Raw genomic sequence first — 23,039 nt, 5'->3', positions numbered from 1 at the left:
CAACTACTCTCATCTATATTACTAGTGTACTAGGTATATACTTCTAGTCCACATTTTGGTTTATAAAAGTATACTTAAAGTATATTTTTATAAGTAAACTTAAAGTATACTTTTATAAACTTAAAACGTTCCAATTAGCCAGAAGAAGTATTAAATTAGTATACTTTCTAGTACACTACAGGTACACTCATCTATATTCTACTAGTGTCCTAGTTATATACTTCTAGTCTACATTTTAGTTTATAAAAGTATACTTAAAGTATACTTTTATAAGTAAACTTAAAGTATATTTTTATATACTTAAAATGTTCCAATTCAGCCGGAAGAAGTATTAAATTAGTATACTTTCTAGTACACTACAAGTACATGGTCTGTACTCTACTTATACTCAAGTATACTTAATAAAATGAACTTCAAGTATACTACTTTTTACTAAGGGGTAGTGTGATGGTCGTACAGGACACATACGGTACGCATTAGATGTACTCACCCATGGGGGGAAGTAGGCTTCAGGTTCAAAGTACTTCCCAAAGTGCTTGTTGCGTTTGAAGTTGCCGAGGTCGGCCTGCAGGGCGAAGGCTGCCAGGAGGAAGTAGGCCTCTTCCCTTTGGATGCACTGAGATAGCAGCACCTGTTTCCTCAGGTGCCAGTAGTAGTAGTACCTGGCTGCTCGGTCACTGCGGGGCACACAGAGAGGAGATTGAACCAACTTTAAGAATGAATAGCTGGATCTGTGATAGTTTGATAGTTTGAACAAGAGGCTTTACCGACCTGATCAATCTCCCGTTCTCAACATAATACTGAGCTCTGAAGTGAATGATCATTGGCGGTCCAAACTGGTCGATGCCCTGGAAAACATAAAAGTGGAAACAGATTTGCATCAGACTACACACAGCTGATTAATCTGATTATGCAAAGTGCTACAAAAAAAATCAGCTTTGTAAGCCTGGGAGAGTTTTATGAGGGTAAATGATCTGTACTTTTCTACCTTAGTAGTACTCCAAGCTCTTTCACATATTTACCAGTGACAACAAAGCTGCTATGAAAAGGTGCTCCCTGGCCAGAAGCGGCAAATTAAGGTTGATTTTCTTGTCCAAGGAGATACAAGGGATTAAAGCACCAATCCTGTTAACCCCCGGAAGCCGTGCTTTGTAGTACCGTTGAACCGTATTGTGTTGTACTGACGCATGTTCCTATTATTCTGACAAACCCATTTTTTTTTTGGGCTAGGCAAAATAACATAAACACTTTTGTGTTTAATTCAATACAGTTTAACAGCACCTCAAACTACACCCTCCACAACTATCGTAGAGTTGAACTACCACCTTTCTGATGCTGTTACAACACGTTCCAACTGAACAACATACCTGCTGCTGTTTACATAATCAAAAAAGAGATTGTGATTTATTATTCAGCCTGGTGTGCTTATAAACTCATACTTCTATGATGCTGGATATATTTGTGTAAACCTCGTGAGTCCCAGGTTAAGGATCTGCCAGACTTCTGACTGAAAAAGCAATAATCCTGCATCATTTCTTACCTTGCTTGCTTCTCTTTTCCATTCTTTAGGGCAGTACTTGGACAGTTTCTGATCCAGCTCCATATAGATGTGTTCATTATCTGTAGGAGGACAGGCACAGGTTTAGCTCGGGCACCGATGCTGTGCTGTGTGTGTGTGTGTGTGTGTACCCCTGGATGTATAGATGCCTTCATGTGTGTACGAGCACAGAGAAATCCCCCCTTGAATGAGACCCTTTCAAATACTGCCTCACAGCAATCACATCTGACAGCCTCTGCACTTCCCTTTGTACCGTGAGCCTTTGGTGTTCCTTCACATTTCTTCACCTCACTCTTAATCTCTTCCCGAAATGATGCCTTTCATAAACTGTGGCCAGCTGATCTGACAACTCTGACTTTCTATACAATAAGTAGCAGCTGAAAAAGCAAATAGAAAGCAGGAGCAGAGTCTCTCTTGATGAAATTAAGCAGCGACATTCTGTCAACTTTGAAAACATGACCAGACCTTCAGTTTTTGTTTTAAAATCTCTTCGTACTTAGATATCGGGCAGCAGCACATTGTTTCCACATTGTTGAATTTAAAAACATTTCCCAAGAACGCTTTGTTTTTTTTTTTTGGTGATGATTTGAGATCTCTGCAGCTGAGACTTCTGCCGCCATCTTATTACAACTGAGGTCACTTGGGTTTGTTTTGTGGCATTTAAGGAATCCAAAAACCTACATCTGAAACACTCAATAGCAACATTTGCTTCCAGAAACAACATCCCTCTTTCTAGGGCTTATCCACCAAACCTATTTTTGTGGTCGGGGAACCAGTGGGATAAGTGGGAAAGTATGTTTTTTTTTGATATTCGGGTGAACTGACCCTTAAACTTAATTTTTGCGGCCTACGCTGTCTATTCACATGGAGGGGAACATAATTTCTGACATATTATGTGAATATTTCAGACAAAGATAGATGATTACAACAGATAAATGCATGTATAACCCACATACATTAAGTTTAAAAGGACAGAGACTGAAAATCATAAACTTTTCAACTTGCCATGCTGCTCAGCTTTAAGCACGCTACAGAAAATATATTCTTGAATTAACTATTGTTGGATATACTGCTTTTTCACTTTTTGCAAATGTTCTGGTATTTCTAAGAACAGGGAGGAGGGGTCTGCTGTGGACGATGATGTGGTCAGGGGGGACAGTGGGTGACACACAGGGAGTGGGTGGCCTCTGTTTGCCTTGGGGATTTCACGCTGTCCAGACAAGCACTTCAGGAATGTCCCACAATCAGACCCATTGGCTCCTGCTCAACTGACCCCGCCGGGCCGACCATTGGCTCATCTGGAGGCCAGCTGTCTGTAAAACACCGCCTTTGCAATTTACTCTCCCTTCGCAGCTGCCTACAACTGTCACCCTCTGTCTGTCTGCTCCCCGCCACACTACAGACACAGTGACTCATCCCATATGTACGACCCTCGCCGTGGTTGCCGCGTCACCGTAAAAACAACTCCAGCCCCGCCGCACAATGGGAGCCTGTCACGATGAGGAGGCCCTGTGTCCTGGAGAGACCGTCGTGACAGATAGGTGAGAGAAGCTGCATTTAGGACTGATTCTTGTTTCTCAGCCAAGTTATTGGTCTGGGGGGAAGTAGCTGCATGGTTTCACTGTTTTTATGAGGCGCTGCTACCGTTGGTGACAAAATGAAAATGGCCTTTTGTCTGATAGATGTCTAAGCCTAAAAAATAAACTGAAAACAACATATGAAACCACTGAAAGAAGTCTTACTCTGAATGACGCTGAGTCCAAACAGGTGACAGTCCTTGAGTCTCAGGAGGTCACACACCTGGACCAACAGTTCCTGGCACAAACTCTTCACCTGGGGAGGAAATATCAGGAACTTTTTAGCTTTTATAACAATCACAAAAAAAAAACACAAAAGCATCCCGTGACTCGTTGAGTCTAGAACATTGTAAAATGAGGAAAAGATTGAGAATAAATACCACATCTGTTAATGTTCTATGCTAACATAGCTTCAGATTCCTCTTACATATTTGGTTCCAGTGTCAGTCTTTTTACCTGTACTCTCAATGAAAACACCTGTAAAGGTCTAACACGTCTACTCACATTGACTATAACGTTGAGGGTGTCGTCGTTGGGCAAAAAGACACAGACACAGCGGCGGTCCTGCATGGTTTTGTTGTTGTGGAAGTTCAGTTTGTTCATCTTCGAGTAGGCTGCAACGGGACAGGCTCCTTTCGCCTGCTATCGGGGGGCTCCGGGGCCCTCTGACGACCCTCCTCCTCCTCCTCCTCCTCCTCCTCCTCCTCCTCCGCCGCTGAGCGCCTACGTCAACACCCAGTCGTCGTAGACCTGCTTCAGCTGCAGCCCCGTACACGCAGACCGGCTCCTTTGGGCTCAGCAGGCCAGGCAGCGCTCGTAAGACAGGGCATGAGGACCTAAGCTGCAGTCAGCCCACTATAAAGAGACATCGGAAGACAAAGAACTTGAAGTTAGTGTGTTTTGCGGTAATATACAGATTGAGAAGATGTGATCTGCAATTTGAGAAGTGAGGCTACTGCGTGGTTCACATAGAAGCCCTGCAGAAGTCCAGCACAGGACAAATAAAGAGTTGAGTGTCAATGTGACATCATTTCAGAGGAATGTCGGTGACTTCAGAGGAACAAGTGAACCGACTGTCTGGAGAGAAATCTGATGAAACGTAAAACCAGGATGAAGGAAACGCTGACCTAATGACTCACACCCTAAACCAACTCATATCAGACAATTTATATCACGTTCTCACTTGAAACACATCAAAAATTCATTTAATTTGGAGCAATACAATAAACACTGCTCCAAATAATCTATGTATCACCACCCTCGATGGAAAAGCTGCTAAGAAACTCATGCACAAGAATTTAGATGACTTTGTTGGCTTTGTTGGCTCCACATTTCCCTCCTGGCATCGCTTTTCTCAGCTCAGTTCAGTTCTGTTGACACGCTTTCGGCTGTTTGACTCGAGCTGTCGTCGCACATGTACCGCAGCCCCGGACTTATCTAGGACGTCATTTGGAGTTAGTTGTACGTGAGAAACGTAAATGTCTGATGATGGGTCGGCGCGGGCGTTAGACCCGACTGTCAGACTGAGACCATGTGTGGAAAAAAGGGGCGAGTGGGTATGATTTTCTATTACGCTTTCTGATGCTAAACTGGAAGAACAGAAACTCTGAGGGTGAAGAAGAAGAAGAGTATGACACCAGAATCCACAGATAAATACAAGGAAATTCAGCCTGACCAAACTGTAACCAGCTTACAGACCTTAAACAAAATACAACGATTTCCCCTGAGTACTTTTTACACACAGTCCTTCTTGATTTACGCCCCACTGAGTATTTCCAGTAGGAAGCTTGCATCAGACATAAACAATCTCCTGGTATTCATATGAGAAAACTGTTTTGAGCTTTTAACTATCAGCTGGGAACCCTGTGTAAGAGTCAAACTTTAGCTGTGTCTGCCATTTCTCTGAAACAAATATAAGCATTAAAATTTTTATTCTATCTTTAGCAGGGGTGTGAAACAAATGCTTCCCTGTTGCTATCAAACTGTTACAGGATTATAGAAGAATTTGTGTGCCAAAAACCCAAGTCAGGTTATAGGTTCACACTTCTGCTACTATTCTTTGACAGTACTGTGTTCCTTTGTTTTCTACCGACTATGTACTTCAGCCTTTCTTTCTCTCACACACACACACACACACACTTTTTACAGCTGTCCCGTGAGCAGCGAGTAGCTCACAGCTTGAACCCGGGCCTGAGGACGTGTGAGACCTCAGAGGGTGTGAAAAGTCTCAGACCAGGACAAAAGAATGTTAAAGAACAATCGGTCGAGATTATCACCTCTTCCTGCTGGAAGTCACCCACCTTGAAGCCGCTGTGTTGTCATTAAAAGCAGATAGGAGGACAAACAATAAGCATTTAAAAAGATGAGGGCTTACTCACAGCGGGGGGTTCAACTCAAAAGTTCTAAGCCGTGTACCTGCATACCCTAAAAAACATTTCACTACAGTTTAAGTCCTCCGGTTTTCAACTTCTTTTAAAAGTTAAGACAATAGAGTAAAAGTGAAAAACTCCAAATAGTTGGTTTATGTTTACGCAGAACTACAGAAATGTTTCCCCCCCCCAATCAGGTCTTGGAACCTGCCCAACCGATCGCCCCTTCCACCACGGCTTTCCCTATATTTTAACGTCAGTAACTTTTACTGCAACCAAAGAGAGAAGCGAGCGTACAAGGAGCAGCTGACGACGTTCTCAAGCAACAGTAAACAGTCTGGCCCTCAAGGTTAACGTTCACTATCACACTGCTGTTTACAGATATTAAAAAGTGACGGTTAAAAGCTCACCTCCACTTCTGAATGAAGAACAAACACACTATGTTGACTTGAGTCTCCCAAAACATTTTCTATTCCATACTTTTTTTTTTTTACCCTGCTTTGTTTTTTCCCGTTCTTCTACTTCTTGTGCAAATATTTTGTGAGTAGAGAGAAGCACATCTGGCAAGTTTCTCTTTATGTGTGTGTGTGTGATGCAACTTGATATTAAAATCAAACAGGATTTCCAAACTCCTTTAATCTAAGCCTAGATTTAAAGAAGAAAGGGGGCAGGGAAAACATCCAACCTGAAATCTACTAAATTTCCCATTTGGTACGGCTGCTGTGGACGTATTGGCACTGCTTTGTTTCTCCAGAGACAAGGAGCATCGCGGCCAAAGCGACCATAAATAAACACGCCGTTGACACGCGGCATCAGTTCCCATTAAAGACGGTCATTGGATGTGTGCAGTGTGGCAGGCAACCAGCCGCTCAGCAAAGTCCGCCGATGAGCCGTGACCAGGGCGGCTCTCTGCTGACCTTCACTACAATACTGCACCTACAACACAAAATCACTTAATGTACACGGAGACAAAAATAGAGACCCCGTGTGCCATTAGGCGCACAATGGGTGTGTTCCTGCTCTTTCGCGGCGGCCACATGTCAGGTGCTGCTACGGAACAGCTGAGCTGCATGACGCCAGAGGGGTTAATTAGAAGTGAGAGCCATCTAATTGGATCACTCCTCTTCGTCACTTCTTCTTCTTTCCTCTCTAGAGAGCGAGCAGTGATGCAAGTAAACCAGGAAAATACGCAATATCTGCTAAAATATATGGTCGGTCGACAAGGCAAGAAGACAATAAACAGTATAAACACACTTAAGTTGGATTGACACTTTCACAGTAGGTTTTAATTAACAGTTACACTGCAATACCACAATCATGCTTTAATTAGTCTCCTTAGTAAATGTGTTGACATTTCGTCACAAGAAGATTGTGGGAGGGTTTGCCTTGAGACAAACAACTAAACACAATAGTCACATAATGTTTAAACCGATGTTTTAAATCAATTTGTGACAGAGAAACAATCGTGGGGAGTTGAAATTATCCTCATGTATGTGTGTCTTAAAAAAAGTTAGATTGAATTTGTCAACATAGGTAGAAACTCCAATCTCCACCGGCAATGGAAATTTGTTAGCCTGGTCGTTACCATCCTACGTTTCCGCCCAAAATTTGATTTCCGGTCTCGCACGGAGTCTGGCCCAATTGCACTTCCGCGGTTTTCGCGTGTAACCGCGCCGATCAGCGAACAGTCGAGTGGTGACGCGGAACTCGCCTGCCCGAGTTGCTTGTAGTCCAGCCAGCGAAGCTTGTAGTTCAACAGCATAGCAACAATGGCGACGGAGGAAGAGACGCTAGAAGAAGCCATCCGCGAAGTTGTCTCAACTCTCGAGAGATTAAAACCAGAACAAGAGGCTTGTCTTGTCAATTTTATAAACGGCAAGGACGTCGTAGCTCTCCTTCCAACTGGCTTTGGGAAAAGTTTGATTTATTTAACTGGAAGCGGAAGTGGTAAGCGTAAGAGCCTGAACTCCGGCACACAATATACGTCGTTACCAAACGTTGCTGATTGGTTAAGGGAACTCCAATGATTTTAAACCTCAAAATAAGCATCCGCCCATTACGGAGACAGATTCCTATTACATTGTGCGAGACAGAAATCAAATTTTGGGCGGAAGTACGTAGGATGGTAACGACCAGGCTACAAATTTGTAGCCTAGGCCAAAACCCCTGTTTTGTTTTAGCTTTCATTTTAGCTTTACACCAGATGAATGATTGGTTTTGCATCGTTTCGGCCGATCGTCCAAACGAATCCTGTAAACACATTTGCCTTAAAACGAACTTTTCCAAAACCGGGTCCCAGGGTGAAAAAAAATTCGCAAACGCAGCCCTTGAGTGTTCGATTGGACGGCGAAGACGCACACTTGCGTTTCGACGATGTCACCGCCACACCCCTCGAGCTCAGCCTTCCACCTCTTATATCCCGCGAGACGTCTCACAACAACATCAACAACAATGGCAGACTACATGCTTGTGTATTGGGGTTACTAGGGCAAAATATCATGTTCCTGTGCCACCACGCTGAGCAAAAAAAGGCTGATGGACAACCACATAAGCAACGTTTTACATCCACCGCGAAGGGCTACCAGGAGGGCAACTAGGAGAAGATTTTGGGTTCGACCAGATAGAACCTTCCTCTCCGTTTTTTTTGGTGAATTTCTGAAACTGAAACAGCGCCACTTACAGGCCTGGAATATGAAGCAGCGTGTTGAGTCGTGTTGCGATGGATCCGTTTGTACGCAAAATATTCTTGAAACGATGCCAAGGGAAAACGGAGGGGGGGAAAAGATCGTTTTGGTACGTGTGGACTTGGCCTTAGTCAACATCATGGAAAAGTTTTAGCTGTTCTTTGTTGGACTGTGTTCACGCCACCACGTCAGACACAAACACTTCACCATCTCAGGCCTTCATCTGTCAAAGTAGGTGGAAACATTCACACATCAAGTCGTGTCACGTCTCCCTGGGGGGAAAGTTAATGGCCCTTGTCACTGGCTGTCTTGAAGTTATATCATGTTGCATTTATTTTCACAGCAGAAATATGATTCTCAGCTTCCACAGACATGCTGGAGAAACTGGACGCTTATGTTAAGAGACAGTGGTAATTGTTGACGAGTTTAAAGGTGTATTGTGTCACGTCTGGTTTACACACACGAGACGTCGCGCTAGGGAGGACGTCCACCGTGAAATGAAAGGGTGGATTCTCTTACACAGTGAAGGATGAGAGTGCCCTTTCACTGCCGTGCAAAGTGTTAAGCAGAACTGAAGTCCGTCTAAAGGAACAACCACACAAAAAGCTTCCTCCGGGCCTTTTCAGTCCGAGAACAGGGTTTCTGTCAACGTGGCAAACATCAGGCATGACAGCAAGAACTCCACGCTGGGATACAAAGAGAGGGACCTTTCTCATTCTTCCCGTCCACTGACATTAGAGGAGTGGCGAGTTTTTATGTCCAACTGTTGCAGAAGAAAAACAACCCCCTCTGCTTCAAGAAGGCAGAGCAGAACGACTGAGGGAGGTTGTCACAATGCTGGTTTAACTATAGCTTCAGGTACAGCATGTGTCAAAGCTAAAGAAAAAGAAGAGGGTGGAAAAAAAAAATATATGTACACGGCAAAGAGAGAGGGAGAGAGCAGGAGGGAGGCAGCGCTCAGAGCTTAGGCATGAAAAAAAGAAAAAACTGCTGCAGTCAGGAGAATTCCTCGCTAACATCTGCTTCTCATTCCAACAATGGCGGCCTTTGATTCCTGATGCACACAACGAGCAGCGCCGCCGCCGCCGCCATCTCCATGTGCCTGCGATCCTCTGACAGCATCCAGAAAAAAACCTGGAGCAGCACAGAGCCACTGTGATCTCTCGCATCTGAGGCTAAACATAGAGAAGCTGAAAGGAACTCAAGTTTTCAGACATAATGTGACGTTTTTGACACGTACACGCGTCAAAAAGTGATTGATGGAGAAGTTGGAGTTGGTCGCTGATCGTTGGTTGGGTTTCAGACTTTTACAGAGTCACCTGAACACCACACCTTTGACTCACAGCCCCTGGTTATCCAGCACAAAGCTAAGATGAACTTAAAACAGTAACTTAAATACTCCCCAATCCTCTAAACAAACACCTGTAGTCATTGGAAATGGAGGAAATCGTGAACTCCTTTTTAACATAAATATAAATACCACAAAAACAAAACACATGAGGGTACGACTAGGGTTGGGTATCGTTTGAATTTGAACGATTCCGATTCCGATTCCTTGTTTCGATTCCGGTTCCTAACGATTCTCGATTCCGATTCTTTTAAGAGGCAGGGTCAAAAAAAGTTTAGGATATTTTAAATGAGCTAGCTAGCCAACGGTCTTTCTGAAGGAAATAGTCTGACCTTCTCCATCTTTTTTAATTCTATGAACTTTTTCCTTTTTATGAACTCTATACGTGGGCTAATTTGTTAGCTGCCTCAATGTTGGCGCAAGACATATTATTTAATGTATATGTATTGTTTTACATCCGCTGCTGGCTGCCGGCAGCCGGATGCAGCGGAGGACGGTAGGCAGAGGCAGAGGCCAGCGGAGGCAGCGGAGGACGGTAGGCAGAGGCAGAGGCCAGCGGATGCAGCGGAGGACGGTAGGCAGAGGCAGAGGCCAGCGGAGGCAGCCGAGGACGGTCGGCGCAGCGTGTCAAAGACGGGAGGCGGCGGAGGATGGTCGGCGCAGCGCGTCAAAGACGGGGCACACATTTATTTCTACTCCATGAATTCGGAGGTGCTTTATCATGTTCGACGTGCACCCTCCTATGCATGAAACAATCTTGTCGCAAATGTTGCATTTTGCCGAGATTTCGTTCTGTTTAGAAAAGTGAAGCCACACTTTCGACCTCCGACGCACGCTTTCCAAGTTCAACCATAGACATTCGGTTAAGCCAACACTTCCGGTGGACGCTTCTTCGTTGGTGTTCAGCGGTTTCTTCTTCCGGTCGGCGGACTGGGAATCGAAACTAGGAATCGAAAATTAAACTTTTGAACGATTCCGGGAAAATCGCAAAGCTAGTCCCGGTTCCAATCGATTCTCGATACTCGATACCCAAGCCTAGGTACGACACTACCTTTACAATGGACTATGTGTAAGCAGGAAAAAAGATTATTTCATCCAGCCATCCGTATGGAAGGAAGCTCGCTTCTTGAGAGCTCAAGATGCTGACACAAACTGCCCCTTGCTGAAATATTAAAAGGGTTTCCTTTCAAAGGGCACAACTTTAATAAATAGTGCCAATAAGTGGAAGCGAGCGAGCCTTTTTCCTGCCAAGAGTTCAGTTTATTCAGCTAATGAGAAATGCTGCTGAGCGGACGAGTAGAAATCACACTGATCAAAGCGTTAACCTTCGTAGTAAGACTCCCCTTTTTGCTCTTTTGCTCTTTAACCTGCCGACGCACTAATTGAGAGGCTGATTGTTAGAAAATAAACAGGAAAAAGCACATTAGTGGTAGCGAAAAATGCTTCGACCACAATAAACCACTACTTCTGGTCTGGACATCCTGGAATCTGGCCAGCTTGTCACGATGTTACACAGAGTCTGTCGTCATGTACTGGAAACATGCAGCAGGCCTTTTTTCCTTGCCCCTGCTAAACTATGCTCATGTTTCTTTTAAACAAATAACAGGCCGGAGAGGTAAACAAATAACTGCGCCGGTGCTGCTATTAATAGTAGACACACGCTGAGCTGCTCCTCTGTAAATACTGTGTATTTTAAATCGCTAAGCCTAATCTCAGGCAGAAGGGGAAAGCGGTGTTTAAGGACCTTGACTACCGTGATCCCCTGCCCACAAGATCACGCGGGAGATGTTTTTATTTGACTGTCAGAATAAGCCGTCTATGTCAACTCGGCGGCGCAGGGAGGATAAACAATCAGTGTCTGGCTCAGATTAAAGCTGAAGATTCGACGAAGAAAAGCAGGTTTTAACAACTTATCAAATGTCAATGAAACCTGGGGATTAATGGTAAAATATCAACAACACAGACACAGATGTTAGATTTTAATCTACTATCTACACGCTCATTACGAGAAGTAAACACTGGGGCGTCCTCCTAGATCAAATGTCATGCTCGTTAACCGCTGAAGGTCAAGGCCTACATGACGCTGCGATGCTGTTATATAATTCACAGAGGAACGCGAAGGAGCTGATGGAAGGTGGCCTAAGGCTAAAACACTACTCGCACAGTGAATGCAGTTGCAGAATATAGCACACACATTACTTGAATTACCAGCACGGTGAATTTTTAAGGAAAACAATTACCTGGGTTTTTAATTTTAGTAATCCTCAGAGCCTACGTCCAAGATTTGCTTTACTCTAAAGCCTTGTCCACACAAGTGATTCACTTTTTGTCCTAGCTAACCCTCTTGTACAGCCCCAGATATTTCCAAACATTAAAATATTGCTAGTTTATGGATGGACCTAGCTCTTCCTGCCGTCACTGCACTCTATTTGAAAAGAAAACACTATCAGAATGGAATATTACACATGTATATTTAAATATTTCACAATCTATGGCCTATCTTTCGAAAAAAATATGAACGGGAGTCAATGGAGAGATCATAATTATTTTTTGGTCCCGTTCGAATTGTGGCATGAATTTCACATATGATGTGTGTGAATTTAAAAGATAATTTTTCACGTCAAGAGATAAATTATTTGACGTAAATAAGCTGAACAATGTTAGGTTTTGTATGAGATCGCTTAGTGACGTACATCTCTCGTCTCGAACAATGTACGTCACTAGAGAACTATGGCTGTCTCCTTGTTGAGCTTTTACCGTCTTCTTCCAGGACGAAGGCAGAAGCATCAAACAAGGTGACACCGGCATCGTTAGCTGTATCTTTTACTGTAAGGGCAGACAGAACCGAAGAGTGGAAGGAAAATGTGGTGACGTAAGTAGGGGTGTGCATCTCTCCAATATAAGACGATTCGATACGTATCTAGATACATGGGGTACGAAACGATTCAGGAAGGATACATTTTAAAAACAACCGATTCGATTCGATTCGGTAGGATTTGATCCGATCCGATCCGATCCGATTCGGAACGATTCGGTACGATTCAGTGCAATATGATGTAATCCGATGAGTCTGTGCAAATTCTCATTTGTCCAGGTCAAAGGCATCTCTAGGCAACTGAATCAGGTCAACTGGACTTGGTTTTTGTCTGTGAAGACGTTTCGCTCCTTATCCAAGTGGCTTCATCAGTTCGAGAGACTAGCAGCAAGTCTGACTAGCCCGCAGACACAGACCAAAACCAAGTCCAGTTGACCTGATTCAATTGCCTAGAGAGTAATCCGATATAGTTCCTTGTTTAAAGTAGACATTGTACATTATGAATGTTCCTACATCAATCCTAAAAATGTGATATTGTTTACCTTCATAGTGATAAGAGTCTCGCGAGATTTTTGCAGGAAAGAGAGAGAGAAAGAGAATAAGCAAGCGGGGCTTCCAGCTGTATTGCTGATATACATAAATTCCGGACTATAAGCCGCTACTTTTGTCACTTGCTTTGGACCCTGCGGTTTATTATGGATTTTTACAGCTAACGGTCACCAGGGGCGCACTATCATGGAAGCGCAGGAGCGAGACAGACAGTTTGCGCCAGGTAACGAGCAAAACAAACCAAGTGAGTCCAAATGCAGTACGAGAGCTGCTTTTAAGTTAAAGGAGATCGATCTGGCTGACTTTTCTTGTATAGTAGGCTGGTTATTTTGATACAGTAAACGGCCGTGTTACTGCACCTTTACTGCTGTGTTGGCTGTTTTCGAAAAAGATGCTGGTTATTTTGTTGAGCAGCCGGGTTACTGCACTTTTGCTGCCGTGTTACAGGCAAGCACTTTTAAAAACGAATTAAATTTAGCCATTTAACGTTATTGCCTCGTCAAGCGTTGTAAGCAATTGTTTTTTGTTATACTGTACTACTACGGTACTGCAGGAAGTACGCTAGGAGCGCACCGTTGTATTATTTGTGCACTGCACGAATGCTGTTTGTAATGTCAAAGATGTGAAAGTTTGATCGATTGATTGATTGAAAGATTTATTGTGTTTGTCAAATGTAAATAAATGGGACGCTTTGCGTTTCCAAACAGTCATTTCTGTCCCGACGATCCCCTCCGTGCTAGAAGAAACCCTTACGGTAATTAAACATTAAAACACCAGCGGCTTGGGTGCGGCTTATAGTCGGGTGCGGCTCATGGAACAATCTGTAGTTTCCCCAAAATTTAGCTGGTGCGGCTTATATTCAGGTGCGCCTTATACGTAGTCTGGAAATTACGGTAATAACCCGATTCATAACTTTGTAATCGGGCCATCGACCGGTTCGTGGTACATTTAGATCGGTCCAGGGGCTTGTGTATCGATGCACTCACATCTTTTAAATCAAAACCGATTTCCGATTCATATCGGTAATTTGTTACACCCCTAGACGTAAGGTAAGCGGCTTGGACTTGTAGTTCGTTTAATTACGTATTTTCCATAGCGTTTTACTTAACTATCTTGCGACAAACTGTGACATTCTTGACATGTAAAATCATTTTTTTTATTCTGAAAAACAACATATGTATAATCCAAGGCACAAGTCTATCGGGACCAGAAAATAATTTATCTTTCGCCACAGACTGCCGTTCGTATTTTTTTCGAAAGACAGGTCCCGTGGAGGCAATCGGAAGGGGCGGGACTTCGGCTCTCCATTGCCTCCACATTCTCCCTACTCCGGATTTTAGGCGGCTCTGGCTGAGCTGTTTATTGACCTACAGTTAAAGATTCATGGCACCAGCGCAAAGAAAATGTGCCGTCAAACTAAATGTCAGTTCTCAACGTTGGCAGAGGATTTATATCTCAGATTCAGACGTCTTTTGTCCACTTAACCGCAAAGGAAATACACTTGGAGGTCTTCAATTTGCTAAAAAATGCCTTGGCATGAATCCACAGCGCTGTAACCAAAGTTATGTCTATGCTGCATCTTTTAAAGCAAGAACTTAAAATGCATCTAAACAATTGACTTGTTAAGACAACTGTCTGGATTCTGCACACTAGACTTGTGGTGGTTGGCGTTCTGCCTTTCTGTGAGCTGATTCAGAGTCACATCCTTGATCCGGTAAAAAGTGAAATATGTATGTGGATCTTCCTTTGCAGTAGGAAGGAGACACAGCTCTAGCCACGAAGATTCAGCGAGATTTCTGTACGGCACAACTTAAGCCCGGCTACCTTTATGGAAAAACTACTTCAACATTCATAGCATCTGGGATCCATGTGGCTCGGAGCAAGGACTCTGAGCACACACACATTTCTCAACCTGCCGGCATTGCCAGACATGTTAGAACAGAGTCAGCAGTCGCTCCCTTCCCTCCCCGCCCAGTATTCAGGTTTGGACTCTGCATGAGCAACCCCACAAAACTAGCAATCGCAGCGCAACACACCACAGAGACGTCAACCCGGCCATTACGTACGCTCGAAATAGCGCAAGTGGCCTTAAAAGGAGAAGGGTTAAAAAAAAAAAAATAAGCTGCAATTATAACCAACCCAAAACTAAAGTCTGTTGTTTTGTTTCAAGTAAAGATCTTCCGTTTTGACTCATTGAAAATGTTTGTGCAGGTGATCGGATCAGTTTCCTGTGTGAAGCTTTTGAAACAGCTCCTGTTGTTTGCTCCGTCACACCTGAGGAGAGTCACAAGACAGAAATGAGGCCCCTTTTGTTTTTCTTTGGGAAAACTTTTTTTTTTTACTGCGCCGGAAGGTAAACGCAAGCGTCTTATGAAACAGAAAAATCACCTAAGTTTCTAAATCAATCTTGAAAAGAAAATACAGAGCTGCATGAATTCACCTCTTCAAATTACTTGGTTGTGCGCCAGCTTTAGTTACTAAGCGTTATGGAGGATGAAAATTACCTCAGTGGAAAGACAAACTAACAGTAATCGAGGCCTTTTTGTTTAGCCAGTGACGACCAAACAAGACGAGAACAAAAGCATAACACACAGACTTTTCAATATGCTTCTATGAGCTATTTCTAAATTGATCTGACCTGGCTCCCGGTAAATCTACTGGAATCGACAAAATATCCTACAGGAAACAGTAAGAGCTGCAGGGACGTGAAATAAGCTGATAACATCCTCGAGGGACGACGCCGACCAAGTTAAATCTCTCTGGGCCACTTCCTTGAAAAGACTCAAGGAGGACAAGCTAGCAGAGGGAAAAACACAATCCAAGGAAGAGGGACAAAGGGAGACACATGCAGGAAGAGCTGACCCATTTATTTTTATTTTTTTTTCCTCTACCATCTTCTTAGTGTACTTGGGACAAAAATCCTCTCCCTGCAGTTGCAGTAAAGACATGGCATCCTGATGTTTTCACTTAACATCACTCATAGGGTCATAAAGCCAGTCAAACACAAGGTTAATTCTGCAAACCATAAGACCTCACTGGAAATTAGGCTATTTAAAACCTGACAATCGTGAGATACAAGGACTGAATCCAGACTAGATAAGTCCGATAGCAATGGAGAGCCTCAGGGGCACCTGTATAACTTACACACCAAGAGCGTTTCACTTGCGCGCACACACGCCCTCCTACTGTACACAATATGGAGATAAGACGTGTAAAAGGACAGAGAGATTGAGTTTCTTGTATTTTATGACAATAACAGTAATCTCATCCTTCTCCCATAGAGCTCAGGAATGTTTATTCCACACTCACATTGTCGAGAAACTCAAAATACAGCTTTTCTTTCGACCTATCTTCCAGCAACGAGGTGAAAGGCAGATTAGAAGATATGTTCGGAAAAGAAAATTTTACAAACAAGCTCGTGAGACGGTATGAAAATCCCCTTATAAGATTGCATCAGGTTCCCCCTTGGCGAATTTGCATCGCTAGGAGATGATTATGTAAAAATGCATATAACAGGTTATCTCCTATGTGTATAGTCCAACAGATGCTTTCTTCTTCTTCAGCTCACGTACCACAATTCGGCCGTTTTTCTGTATTCTTAGCATCAGAGAAAGCCAACCCCGAGGCTAAGGATTCAACTGAGCTTCTGAAGCTGGGTTTATTACAGAGGAAATCACGGATGAACTCGGGAAAACATTAACCGAAGTCCTGTGTCATCTGTGGTATCATGACAGCAGTGTAAAACGAAGGCTGAGCGGTTCAGAGAAAGAACGCTAAACGTGTCCTTTATTCGTGTAAAGTAAAATTAAGAGGCCTTGAGCAATTACGGGCCATCCCGTCAAACATTCCTCCACAGACGCATCTGAATGAGTCACCCCACAGGGCCAGTCATCTTTGTTCACACGTTTCCTTTTTTGTTTCCTATTCCAGCACTGCTCTTCCTGTGCAGACAGCACCTGCACCATCTCTCTCTCTGTCTCTCTCTCCATCCCCCCATTCACTTTTGCTCAGCCAAGACGGTGTCACGATCTCAAAAAACACGACTTTGTTTCTCTTCCGTTTCCCCCCCCCCTTTACAGCTGGAGCTCGGACACGGACTGCCAAGCTTGTAGCATGGGGGGGAAAGGGCCACACAAGGTAGCTGATTAACCTGCCATATGTAGTGGATGAGTATCAAGTGTTAACAGGGGGATCCCCTGACTGACTGACTGACTGACTCACTGACTGACTGAGCTGGCGTCGGCAGAGAAAGCCAAAAGCCTTGATTTCATCTGTGAACTGCCAGTTTGAGGAAAAACAGTAAAGACTATTGTGCAACATATGTGCACTGTGTCATAAAGTGCATTGCATTGCATCAAAGCCCCTAATATGAGCTGGCACAGGACGTGAGTGATGAACTTGTTAAAACAACAAGCCGACAAAGCACACAAGTTTAATGTGACAAAGCACAATCAAAACATCTAGAGACTTAATAGAGACTCCTAACTTCTCAGGATGAAGGCAGTTTGACTTGAGACAATACACAGGTTTAAATAAGCTTTAAACTTTGCAGGCAAGCAGATCGCCACTTCTTCTTGTTATTGATCTCCTGCCGGTGTAATATTAAACAGAGGGGGGGAAATTATTGGCATTCCTGAGAGCTAAGAAAACAGGTTTGCAGTTTGCTCAAAAGGAAAACAAAAGCGAGGGGGAATTTGCAGCACCAATTAGGACCGACCGGCAATGGGGGCACACATCATCTTGCACCAATCAAGTTCTGTCGGTGAGAGGGATGTGTGGTAATTACACAACAATGAGCGTCTCCAAAAAAAAACATTTTGAACTTTGCTTTTTTTGAATAAACTGGACACTGAAACACAAATATCCAAATAATCAGGCGCCAGGTTGGTTGTTGGTTAGTAAAAGAAGAACGGGAAGGGAATATTAAAACACCAGGTGACTAGTTTATCCTACATTAATGGATAATTCTGCTTTATATCATATAATTAACGAGAAAATACCACAACTATGGACGCTCATATTTCAGGGCAGCATTCCCGGTGAAGTATTTTGGCAGCATCCACCGCAGCGAAGCTACACAACTTATCTGTTCCCACTTTTTTTTTTTTACTTGTTTTAAAACTGCTCACAATTCTCCTGTTAAACGACAATAAATAATAAATAAAGAGGATAAATAAACGGAAACAAGCTGAATTTAAACACCTTAAGGATTAGCATTGCTAATACGACGCCACAGCTTTGCTAGCAAAAGTCGTAACCGTTAAAAAAAAAAAAAAAAAAATTCCCAAGTAATAAAAACGGATGGAGGCATTCAAAGCATCCCGGCGGCGAAGTAAAAACTCACCTTTTCACGGCGAAACAAGTTATTTCCGTTTAGGGAGCGTTTAATCCACACTGGTGTGTCTTCAAATAGCGAGGGAAAGAAATCCAGAGTTTTGGAAAGACTTCAGTAAGTTTCGGAGAAGAGTCGCCTTCGACGGGAGAGCCACACTCTGTACCCGCTGGAGCCGCACATAGGAATACATGTGCGGTGAGTGGAAGCGTGAAAGTAGGGGAGCCGGTGTAAAGGTCTACGTCTGCCGCCTTATTTAACCAGCGATTCCGACAGAGATAAACACAAACAAACAAATATAATAGTTGAAATGCGCTAAATAAAAGATTAAGTGTCCGTTTTTGCGTTTTAACGTCGAGAATAGTCGCGTTGCTGGCAGCGTGACCTCCCCCTAGGAGAATCCGGACATGGTATCGCCCACGGCTGCCTCTCATTCCATTCCTCCCGACGGTGCAGGACTGGTGGTGCCCTGCCGCATTAAATTTGGCATCAGCAACAGCAGCAGCAGCAGCAGGGAGAAATAGTCGCGGCGTCGCATGTATTAAAAGCGCGCTCAGAAAAGTTTTGAGATGTAGGCCAGCTTATTTTTACGCCTGGATCACCAGCATGTCGCCCTTTCTCACCATGTGCGCGCCATTGACATGCAATAACACTGTAATAAGACTTTTCCACAAGGATAGGAAGTGTGTCCTACTAGTAATACTCAGCTGGGTATAATGACATACAGAATTTTATAATATGATATTATGGGAAGCAAAATGCCTATGTTACTTTTGACTTCAAATCTGAGCAAACAACTACAGTGAGGAGGCGGATTGGAAAGCAATAACCTCTGAGTGGACACCAGCTGTGCATTGTGGGTGATAATAAATGCACACAAGGTTTGTCAAGTTTATTAAGACAAATTACAGTTTGCTGCATCCCCCACGCTTCCCCTAAAGCCCGGTCCCCCACCTTCATGATGTCAGAAGGCGGTTTAAAAGTGGGGTAGATCCCCTCTTAGCTGGCACGGTGACCTGCAATTAGTGCTCGGGGGCCTAGACTCCGCTCTGACTGCTTGTCAAAGAGAGAAATGAGTGGCAAACATGAAAAGGGGCGCGGAAGTGTGCCTGGTCAAGCCAGGATAAACCCCCTCTGGCCCAGATCGCGCAGGGCTTTGAAGTGACATCAGAAAGAGGCCCGGCGAACAACAAAGCTCTGCAGACCACAAATCCCCAATCCTTGGATCAGACGCTAAACTGATCAGGTTACTGTCATGTTCAGAGCTGAGGTGCCGCGCATTATTATCTGTGACGCCTCATCTTCAAAACTCTTCTCTCTGCTGACTAAACGCACCGGAACAAATGCCCTTCCAAGTGCGACACACCTGAGACGTTGCTCTTCACTCCCTTCAACCTCCCTCGTAAAACCGCAGAGCGCTTCGAGCCTTTGTCTGCAAACGTCCCTGTCTTGATTTGATTAGCTGGCTCGGGCCGGTCTGGAAGGTGCAGCGGGGAGCAGGTTGGGCTCTTTGTTGTGGCAGTATCTGGCTAATTGAAATAACTCCCTTTGCGCTTCTGTCTCCCCCGGGGGAAGAGGAGTAGCTCCCCCATTGTACTTCAGTCGCTGTGGCGAGTCCTTGCCATTAGCCCTTCCCTTGGCTTAATGTGTTACACGCAGCTACTGTCGATGCCCCAAGCAAGGTGAAAGGAACACATTATGACATTCTCTCACGGACCCTTTCGTATTTTGCCACTCTGAACCACAGAATGACAAACTACATAATGTCTTAAAGCCTGTAGTTCTTCTCAGACATTGCAACGTGCAAGCTGTATGCTGCGAAATGTACCTGTGCCCAGTGGACTGGGTAGTTATATTCTGTAATGACTGGATTCCTAGAAAGTTTAGCACCTATTTAAAGGCACATACTTTTCATTTGATTCTGGACCCTTGAGGAGCTCTCTGCACAAACCATTACGCTGCCATCCATTTGGAAGTTGTTCTGCATTCCCCACATTCACCGGAAACTCGGTTTTATCTGCACGCCAAACAGTTATGCACATTTGAGCCTAATCCGACAAGCATTTCTTTATTTGTTGTTTCTTGTCCTCTTCAAAAGAATCCTTGCTAATCATTATTACAAGCGTGTGTTTTATTAAACTCCTTGGAGATTCGACATGAAACCTAAGAAGCCGTGCGTTTCCTCAAAGCCCAGCAGACGTTGCCTAATTGTGGTCATTTGCCGCTCTGTTATGTAAGGAAGGACGCATACCAATCCTAATGAACGGCGTTGGAGGACATGAAGATGTGTTTGTTTTGTGAACTTTTTTTTTTTTTTTTTTTAATGAGTTTAGATCTGTTCTCAGACAATAAGCCAGATGGCTGGTCAGTTGCATGAGATCCTTGATTCAATATTCTCCCTCCTCTGGGAAATATCAGGCAAACAGGGGCGGGTTGTCTGCTTGGAAGATGAATAAAAAGGTTATGGAGTAAGGAAGGCTTCAAGATGCACTCTGGCGTGCCGTAATTTAGCTGGAGAGCAATACTGAAATGGATCGCTGAAAGTTTTAAGAATGAACTTCCTCCTCCTGCAATATTGGAGATAACGAGTGGCAGTAATTCAGAAGCCCCTGTGCACTGTAAAGTCAGTGGAAGCAATACTGTAGAAACGTGCTGAGATCCCTGCAGGCAGAGAGAGAGAGATGAGGGCATTGATCTAAGTTATTGTGCCAAGGCCCTCCTCAGATGTTGTCTGAGAATCCATTAATTTCTCCGTGGCACCAGTAATGGCATGGCGAGCAGAAATAATGGCGCAGAGATTAGATGGTTTATCATGTTGTCTAATTATTATACACTGCAAAACCGCTGTGGTGTGGCTCTAGAAAGCGAATGCCGGCAATTGTCTGAGAACTGTCCCCCATTTCCATCTTGACTTCCACGTTGTTTGTTCTCAAAATGTGCTTCAGCAGCATCGGTTGAGACGGTCGCCGCTGCATCGTTAAGACAAAAGGGGGGCCACGCGTTGGATAAAAGATTCAAGTCATACTCACATCTGCTCAGTCACCGGCTTGTTTCTCGGTGCACTTCTCACTGCAGGACGGACGGCGCTAGCCCAGAGAGCAGGAGGGAAAGTGAGAGAGGAAAACATAAACAAAGAGGCAAAGAGAGGGAGAGAGCGAGAGAGAGAGAGCAGTGGTCGGAGGGCGGAGGAGTGAAATCACCAGATGGTACAGTGAAAAGAATACACAATGGTAACACTACACTGGTCTCATTCAGTGCGCTAATGTAAGACTACACTGGAATACTATGCAGCTCAGATGCAGAATGCGGCATTGTGTTGAATATCATCTGTAAAGCATCGGTTTAACACTATCTAGGAAGATGTAGAGCTTTATTTATATGTGTGGATCAATAGTCAAACCATATTTGGATTGTTCCGATGTTTTAATGCTTTTTGAACATGTAAAAACAGTCTTTATAAATTCACATTTACCGCAACTTATTGCAGTAAATCTCCCAGCTTGATGTTACCTGAGAAACTGCTGACAACATATGGATATCAGTGCTATAACAGCGTGTAATGGTGATGATATACAGAGTGCTCCAGGTAGCCTCTGATCCACTAGCACCAGCAGCACGGTCAGGTTTTCTCTTACTGGTTTTAAACGTTTGTCTTTCTCAAGTGCTGGAACATGAGCCTCCCAACATTATGACCTAAAATAACATCTACTGTAAAGGGCCGAGTATTTTTTTTGAATCTCTCAGTGTCCTCCGTGGAAACATGAGCCAAGGAGTATTAATCATGCAGTCACAGTGGGACGTTGTTTTGTTTTGCCACGACATCCACGTGGCTAATGTAGCAACCTGAGGTCATGCTAGCGTGGTTCGATGGGGGCCAGATCCAAGCACCAGCTGTCGTACCTGGCCTTGTCCCCGTTCACACAGACACCTGGCACTTTGTCAGTTCTGCTCCGGGCTCGGCGGACGCTGAGTACCTTGTTTAGACATTTGGAAGAGGATCAGTACCAGTGCAACGTGCTCTTCGTTTAGCGGGATCAGTTCCGTTGTTTAAATGAAATACAATAAATTTGTTTTTGTCACTGAATGTTTACGAAAATAGGCAAATTAAGTTAATTATGCTATGGATAAGGAAACTAGCTATAGATTACTAGGCTGTAAACATGTTTAATTCTGCTGTACAGCATTTTAACATGGAGGTCAATGGGGACAGCCTCAAGAGGCCATCCGAGGAACTGCAGTTCATTAGCCCCGAAAGTTGCACCTTGGTTTCTGCACTGCATTTCTTTGAGGACACAACTATATGGAGCTCATTTTTGCTTTGATTCTTCTAATTAATTTAAATTTATTTCAAGTAGCTGCTCTTAACCTGCATATACAGTCAGTGTTTGTGACTGAAATGTATTATTAGTATCCTTGAACAACTCAAACAAACATTGTGAAAAGCTTTTATTCAAGCAGACGTTACCAGTTCTTATTTATATCAGCATTTTTATTACTATTATTATTATTCTTTACTGGGTGTTTGGTATTTGGGCTTATTATACTGTTTCCTACATGTATGTCTGACAGTGCTGTATTCGATGGAGATGTCAATTTCCCTGCGGGAACCTCCCAAAGGGATCAATAAAGTTGTCTATCTATCTATCTATCTATCATTAGCTTGTGATCAGTGAAACTTGTGGTAGATTTGCATATTTTTTAGCTTGCACAATTAAACAGACACAATTAAATGAAAGGAGCACAGGTTGTCAAAAACTTAATTTACCATTTTCATAGATTTTTCAACTTCAATGTTCGAGAAGACTGG

The 23,039-nt window shown here is 43.7% G+C and overlaps 1 protein-coding gene across 1 annotated transcript in view; it reads right to left on the bottom strand.

The window, feature by feature from the left end:
* frmd6 (FERM domain containing 6) overlaps positions 1–18,435 on the bottom strand; it is a 29,567-nt gene extending 11,132 nt beyond the window's left edge. The window contains exons 1-6 of the mRNA XM_084569042.1: positions 18,245–18,435; positions 3,640–3,990; positions 3,301–3,391; positions 1,541–1,620; positions 772–848; positions 491–677 (exon numbers count right to left, since the gene is read on the bottom strand). Coding sequence (XP_084425168.1) covers positions 491–677; positions 772–848; positions 1,541–1,620; positions 3,301–3,391; positions 3,640–3,738 — 534 coding nt within the window. The 5' untranslated portion in view covers positions 3,739–3,990; positions 18,245–18,435. The remainder of the gene's footprint in view (positions 1–490; positions 678–771; positions 849–1,540; positions 1,621–3,300; positions 3,392–3,639; positions 3,991–18,244) is intronic.
* Between the last annotated feature and the right edge of the window lie 4,604 nt (positions 18,436–23,039).

This window comes from Chelon labrosus (genome assembly GCF_963514085.1).
Source record: "Chelon labrosus genome assembly, chromosome: 20".
NCBI lineage: Eukaryota > Metazoa > Chordata > Actinopteri > Mugiliformes > Mugilidae > Chelon > Chelon labrosus.
Note: the sequence above shows the minus strand (reverse complement) of the source record. Positions and strands in the feature narration are given on the sequence as shown.